General features: G+C 33.5%; 1 protein-coding gene across 2 annotated transcripts in view; it reads right to left on the bottom strand.

Moving 5' to 3' along the window:
- The window catches only part of LOC117167338, a 24110-nt gene that overhangs the window by 3304 nt on the left and 13677 nt on the right, over positions 1-7129 (bottom strand). For both annotated transcript variants that reach the window (XM_033352194.1, XM_033352196.1), the window contains exon 3: positions 3623-4760. In XM_033352194.1, coding sequence (XP_033208085.1) covers positions 3623-4760 — 1138 coding nt within the window. The remainder of the gene's footprint in view (positions 1-3622; positions 4761-7129) is intronic.

The raw sequence follows: 7129 nt of genomic DNA, 5'->3' as shown, positions 1-7129 counted from the left end.
TTTGTTGGAGAGATTGCTAATGAAATCCATTTTTTCTGCTTGTTTAATTAGATATTTTTTTAAATATGAGAATTCTTTTAAAACTTGAAAAATTATTGAAATAAAAACTTAAATTTTTCTCAATCATTAAAAGACTCATAGCACCTATAATATATACCTATTTTGTAACTTCTAAAAGAAAGAAATAGTTTTATTGAGATTGGAATTGTTCAAACAATTAAAAATTAGTTAAAATCTAAGGGGAAATTTAAATCTTGACAATGTACGATTATTTTTGCAAAGAAATATTTGTTTAATGGGAAATTAAAAAAATTATATGCAATTAAAATAAAATTTAAAATCCCATTTCACGTCCACTAGTCAAATTAATGAGCATAATTCATTCAACATTTTTAAATTTATAAAATTGATCTTTTTTGAATACAAGATTGTAGTTAATGATGAGATGAAACTTTGATCTATTTTCTGTTTTCTTATCAGATGAGTATTTTTAATAATAATAAGCTTGAAAAAACTGCAAAAAATTCGGCGCTAAATTCAATTACTTTTTAAGAAATAAAACATCTAAATTTGGGTAAATATTATTTGAATTGTTTGAAATTTTGATGAACACACTAAATATACCCTAGCGATGCCTAAAATCTTCAGAAAAATCTGATAATTGCCTATGGTTTAATAATATTTAATTGCAAATTGAAACCGATCAATAACCTCGCTTTTGAATATTCGACGACAAAAAGTATCGAGGGAACTTTAGTGTTGAAATAACTTCCAGTGAGACATTTGTTCCTCATTACTAAAGGAAGTTTTTTTTAGAAATTTGCAGATTGATTCAGTTAAAATTGACGGAAATCTCCATTCTACAAGAATTCCGACCACGCCGTCAGAGGCTAGCACGCTGCCTGATAGTGCTGAGTGACCACTGAGTTATCGTTGGCGGCGTGGCATGATTTCTTGTAAAATGGATATGTTCGTCAATTTGGAATGAATCGATCTGAAAATTTTTAGAAATCTTTCTTTAATAATGAGGAACACATGTTTTACTGGAAGATGTTTCAACTCTAAATTTTCTTCGATACTTTTTGTCGTCGAATCTGAAAGAACAAGGTTACTGATTGGTTTAAATTTGCAATTAAATATTAATAAACAATAAACAATCTTTAATTTCTTTTCAGTTTGTAGGCATCGCTAGGATATATTTAGTGTGTACATCAAAGTTTCAAACAATTGTGATAATATTTGCCCAACTTACGATGATTTATTTCTTAAAAAGAAATTTAATTGAGGATAATTTTTTTTTCTCAGTTTTTCAAGCTTATTATTAAAAATATTCACCTGATAAAAAAACAGAAAATAGAAAAAAATTACCTCTCATCATTATCTATGAGCCCATATTTAAAAAACAACAATTTTAAAACTTTAAAAATGTCTGTCCCCGAGAGGTTTAGACAATAATTTCACACGATTCCCTTGGGGTGATTGCCAGAGAGATTGATCAGCAACCTGGGTCGGAGCAGTGTTGCGGAACGAACGTGTTATTTAAATAAGTAACACGAGAATTCCAGATCAATCTAAAAATTCTATAAACCCTTCCTCACATTACTCCCGTCCCCACTGATTGAGTCACGCTTATCCCAAAAGGGAAATGGCTTAATGGTGTAATAATAATATATTATTATTATTATTTACTTGTATTATTGTATTATATTATATATTTCTCCAAGCGACGAAGACACTCTTTTTGTAGATGTATGCAACTTGAAACTAAAACAGATAATTGCTGCCTGGCATACATAAATAGTCAGCGCATTGCATTTTAGATGCGCAAAAAAAAGATTCAATTTTCAATTAAAAAAAGAAAAACAGCAAGAAGAACATTTTCCAAAGAAAGTTGTCTGTCTCGGCCGGCATTATTTATCAACTTTAGATTACGTGGTTAAAATACTACGTTGAACAATGCTTTCTTGTAGACCTATTATTTATGTGACAAAACTCCCAGTCATTTTACGAGCCTAAGTATCAAAAGTGTAATGGTAATAAATTTTAATAAGTACACTTATCAAGGAGTTAAGAGTCTGGAAATGTTTTTAAAGAAATCATTGAATAGTAATTGAGAGAATTAAAGAATTTATTTATTTATCAATTAAGTACATTGCAGTATAATTGGCGAAGAGATTTTCACAAACTTATAAATGTACAAAGTTAGTAAAACACTAACTAAATAAAAATATAATATCATGTTATGAATAATGACATGTCAGAATTTGATTATAACATTTAATAAATCTCAATGTGATTTTTTATTTTCATTATACAAATTCTTTGTTATTGGAGTTAAAATTATATGTAACTGAACCAAGCAGAGCTCTTTGATATTATAAAAGTAGTAAAAAAAATTATTTTCTACGATTTTGTAACTCTTTTCTTCATTTCTTTAGTAAAGCATTCTTGAAATAAAAATTTCTTAACTCAAAAAATACTCTATCCTTTCTAAATAGAAACTATCTCAGCAATCATACAAATTCTCTCATTACTTTCAAGTAAATTCTAAATTAAAGATCATCAAACCCTTCTTTTTAAATAACTCCTTAATAAATATATTGATTAAATCAATTTTTGATGCACAATTATAATATTTTGCAATAAATATCTTACTTAATTTCCAATAAATATTATTATTTTTTGCATGAAAAACAGACTATCTAAATCGATACTGTGAGTCTGAGAGAATGATAAATTTTAAGGAATGTTCTGGATGTACATTGACATAATTCAGACCAAAATGACCTTCATGATGTAAAGAAGATTCTTTAATAAAAAATAATAGTCGAAGTTTCGAGACACGAAATGTTCTCATCAGAAAACATTAATCAATAATGGTCAATTAGAAGTTCATTCGGTCAACAATATTAATAAAATTTAATTTGTTGTGTTTAGAATCACAATATTTGAAAAATAGTGCAAACAATTAAGAATTAACGTTCTGACTCTATCTTAAATCCAACTCTAATAATTCTTAATTTGTTACACAATTTTTAATGTATTCAAAAGTTATTGATAAAGAAAATAACCAAACTTTTAACACGAATAAATTACAATGTCAACTGCCATCGGAATTTAATTTAGAAGAGAATCAAATATCATGATTCTAAACTAAACTAAAAAATGCTAATCAAAACAAAACGGTTAAATCAGCCAAAAGTTTATCAAATAATTCCAGTAAATTTATTGTTTGAGCTGTTTTAAATATATTTATTCAATTAACCTTTGGTTGATTTAAACGATTTCATTTGTTTGGCAGTTGTAAAAAGATTAATTGATTGAAGCACACATCACTATTCTAAACACTGCAAATAAACTTTTCTTCGTATTGTTGAAGAAATGAACTTCTGAACGACCGGTAGCATGTTTTCTAAAGAGAAGATTATTTTCATTTTTCGAAAGGTCGACTATTATTTATTCAATACAGGATCTTCTCCATATCATCAAGTTCTTTTTAGACTTATAAACTCCAGATCCAATCATTTTTTACAAAATTCGCAACCAAATCAAAGTTTACTGTAATCATAATCTTCATCAAAATCAGGATCTCGACAACAAAATAACCAGAGAAACCATCTACCTGGTAATTTTCTCAAAGCGCTTCTCACGACTCGAGCCACTGTTGAGAAGATTCCTTCAGGTTTCGAAGATTCAACTCTTTCAGGCGAGGACCTCTCATTACTACTATTCCACTGGGATCCACTCTGAGCAGAAAAACATTCCGTACTGGTGAAACTGAGGTAACTGTTGACAGATGTAACGGACCTTCTTCTGGGCCCAGTTTCCCTAAGCTCTGAGCTATTTCTTTCCACTCGAGATGAACGACTGCCAACTGAAGAATAAACGCTCCCCATGGAAGATGCAGTCTCTTCTAATTTCTTCAATCCAGAATCAATCAAAGGTGCCAATTCTGACCTTGAAAAACGCGATTTGTTCTCGACAAGGACCATCATGACAACTCGAGATGATCCAGACTGTTCAACGATGGCAGGATTGTCTCCAGATGGACCAGGATTTGATGATCCTGTTTGAATATTCGGTACACTGTTCTCCTTATCTTCCTCGGGGTGAAACTTTGTATCCAATACTTGATTCTCTTTAAAGTTAACTTTATTTTCCTTTACAGGAACTTGATTCTCCTCTAGGCTAGCTTCGTTTTCCTTTAGGCAAACTTCATTCTCCTTTCGGAAAACTTCATTCCCCTTTAGGCAAATTCCATTCTCCTGTGGAGAAACTACATTCTCCTTTCGGCAATCGTCATTCTCCCTAAGGCAAACTTCATTCTCCTTTGGCTGAACTTTATTTTCCTCGAGAAAATTATTGTTTTCTTCAAAGGAAACCTTATTTTCCTTTAAGACATTCATCTCGTTTTCCTTGTTCGCGCTGACATCTGAAGTTCCCTCTGTATGCTCCTCGAGTGCTTTCGGTTCTTCTACTTTATCATTAGGTTTGTAAGACGTTACGGAAAGATTCTCATAAGCTTCGAAAAATTCGTCGTTCTCGGCCATTTTTGTTAAGTGTCCGAGCTGGTCCGAAAATCTTACTCTTTTGGTGGATTCTTTGACTTCCTTCTTGTTTGGGACTTCTACTTCTGGGGTTTCTTTCACTTTTGATCCCAGATCGGATCTTGTACACGAATCAATCTCGGGATTATCACATGTGAAGTAGGTTGTTGTACTAGTGGATGAATTGGTTGTTTTATGCGACAAGCTGCTACCCTGTAACATTAAATATTTTGATTATTTTAAGTGAGAAAAACATTTTATTACATGACACAAGAAGCTCCGAGATATTAAACCAATAAATTTCATTCTGATTGTCAACTTTAGATCTAAATTATCCACTTTTTTAAATCTTAAATTAGTTTTTACATCAATTCATTTATATCTGTCGAGTGGCAATTGCTATACGAGGTGTGTTCAAAAAGTAAGGTGACTTTTCAATTTTCGCGGGCTACGTACATTTAAATTTTAAATTTTTTGTTTTGTTGTGTTGGTACACTCGTCACGATCATATGTTCACAGTTTTGACTATATAGCTTGTGTTGTTTTTCTGGCAGAGGCGTAAAAGGTTAGAAGGGTTTGGTGTGCTCGGTGATTTTCTTCTTTCGCAAAAAATGGAGCAAAGAGTTTGCATTAAATTTGTTGTGAAAAATGGAATCCAGTGCTCCAAAAATTCTTGAAATGTTGACAGTTGCATATGGTGAGTCTGCCCTGAGTAAGAAAAATGTGTATAAGTGGTACAAGCTGTTCCAAGAAGGCCGAGAGGATGTCGAAGACGAACCTCGCCCTGAACGTCCCAGCACGTCAACAACAGATGAAAATGTTCAAGCAGGGGAAGAAATGGTGTTGAAAAATCACCGAATTATCATCAGAGAAGTTGCTGAAGATAATGGCATATCGGTTGGCTCATGCCATGCTATCTTTTCGAACGTTTTAGGCATGAGACGTGTGTCACCGAAATTTTTTCCAAAACTGCTTAATTTTGATCAAAAGATCCATCGCATGACCATCGCTCAAGAGATGTTGAATGAAGTCAATAATGATCCTGATTTTCTCAAAAGGGTTATAACTGGGGATGAATCGCGAGTATATGTTTATGACGTCGAAAATAAAGCCCAATCGTCTCAGTGGAAGCATCCTGAGTCTCCAAGCCCAAAAAAAGCACGTCAAGTTCGGTCAAATGTGAAGGTTTTGCTCATTGTCTTCTTTAATTACCGTGGCGTAGTGCATCAAGAATTCTTACCACAAGATCGTACGGTTAAGAAGGAATAGTACCTTCAAGTTATGCGTCGTTTGCAAGAGGCGATACGCAAAAGACGTCCGGAACTTTGGAAAAACAATTCGTGGCTTTTGCATCACGATTATGCACCTGCTCATTCATCGCTGCTTGTGAAAGATTTTCTGACCAAAAACAGCGCCACAGTCATGCCTCAGCCTCCATATTAACCGGATTTGGCCCCCAGTGACTTTTTTCTTTTCCCAAAACTAAAGAGACCCATGAAAGGACATCGATTTTCAACGATTGAGGAGATAAAAACTGCATCGCTGAAAGAACTCAAGGCTGTACCACAAAATGATTAACAGAAGTGGTTTGATAATTGGAAAAAACGTTGGCACAAGTGTATGAGTGGGATTACTTTGAAGGGGACAACATAAATATTGAGGAATAGATGAATATTTGTTGAGAAAACCATTAAGTCACCTTATTTTTTGAACACACCTCGTACTTATTATTGAAAGCCGTAGTTTAGTCATGATCGACATGAAATTTCCAAAACAGCGATTGACTGATTCCATTTTAAATCATGGAATGAGGTCTGCATGAGGTTATCAGAATGTTTTGGTATGAAAATATGTTACTTTACACTCAAAATAAAGGAACAGGTGTTTCACCGTTTGGCTGAAAAAATGTTGTTCAGGAATGGTGAGCTGTTGAAAATAACCTTAAAATTTCATAAAAAAGCCAAAATATTTTTCAAAATGATATACTAGGCAGTCTGATAAGTCCCTGAAAAATGAAACACGGAGACGTTTTTTTGGCTAAAGTCGGTTTTATTTTTCAACATACTCTCCTTTTAGGTCGATACAGCGAGTCCAACGTTTTTCTAACTTTTTGATACCGTCCGAAAAGTACCCTATCGGAAGGTCTCCAAAATACGCCTCAGTTTCAGCTATGAGCTCCTCATTTGAGTAAAAACGCTTACCGGTGAGCCATCTCTTCAGGTTAGGGAACAAGTAATAGTCGCTAGGGGCCAGGTCTGGTGAATACGGTGGCTGAGGAACCAATTCGAAGCCGGTTTCATGCAATTTTGCTTGTGGAACTAAGCATGAATGAACAGGCGCATTGTCGTGATGATAAAGCGGTTTTTTCTTCTTCAAATGCGGTCATTTTTCGGCGATTTCGATTTTCAATCGGTCCAATAATGATGAATAGTATGCTCCGGTTATGGTTTTACCTTTTTCAAAATAGTCCACGAATATTTTGCCATGTGCATCCCAAAATACGGAGGCTATAACCTTTCCGACCCATTGTTGCGTTTTTGGACGCTTCGGAGCACTTTGGCCCGGTGGAACCCACTGTTTTG

This window comes from Belonocnema kinseyi, chromosome 2 (genome assembly GCF_010883055.1).
Source record: "Belonocnema kinseyi isolate 2016_QV_RU_SX_M_011 chromosome 2, B_treatae_v1, whole genome shotgun sequence".
Classification (NCBI taxonomy): Eukaryota; Metazoa; Arthropoda; class Insecta; order Hymenoptera; family Cynipidae; genus Belonocnema; species Belonocnema kinseyi.
Note: the sequence above shows the minus strand (reverse complement) of the source record. Positions and strands in the feature narration are given on the sequence as shown.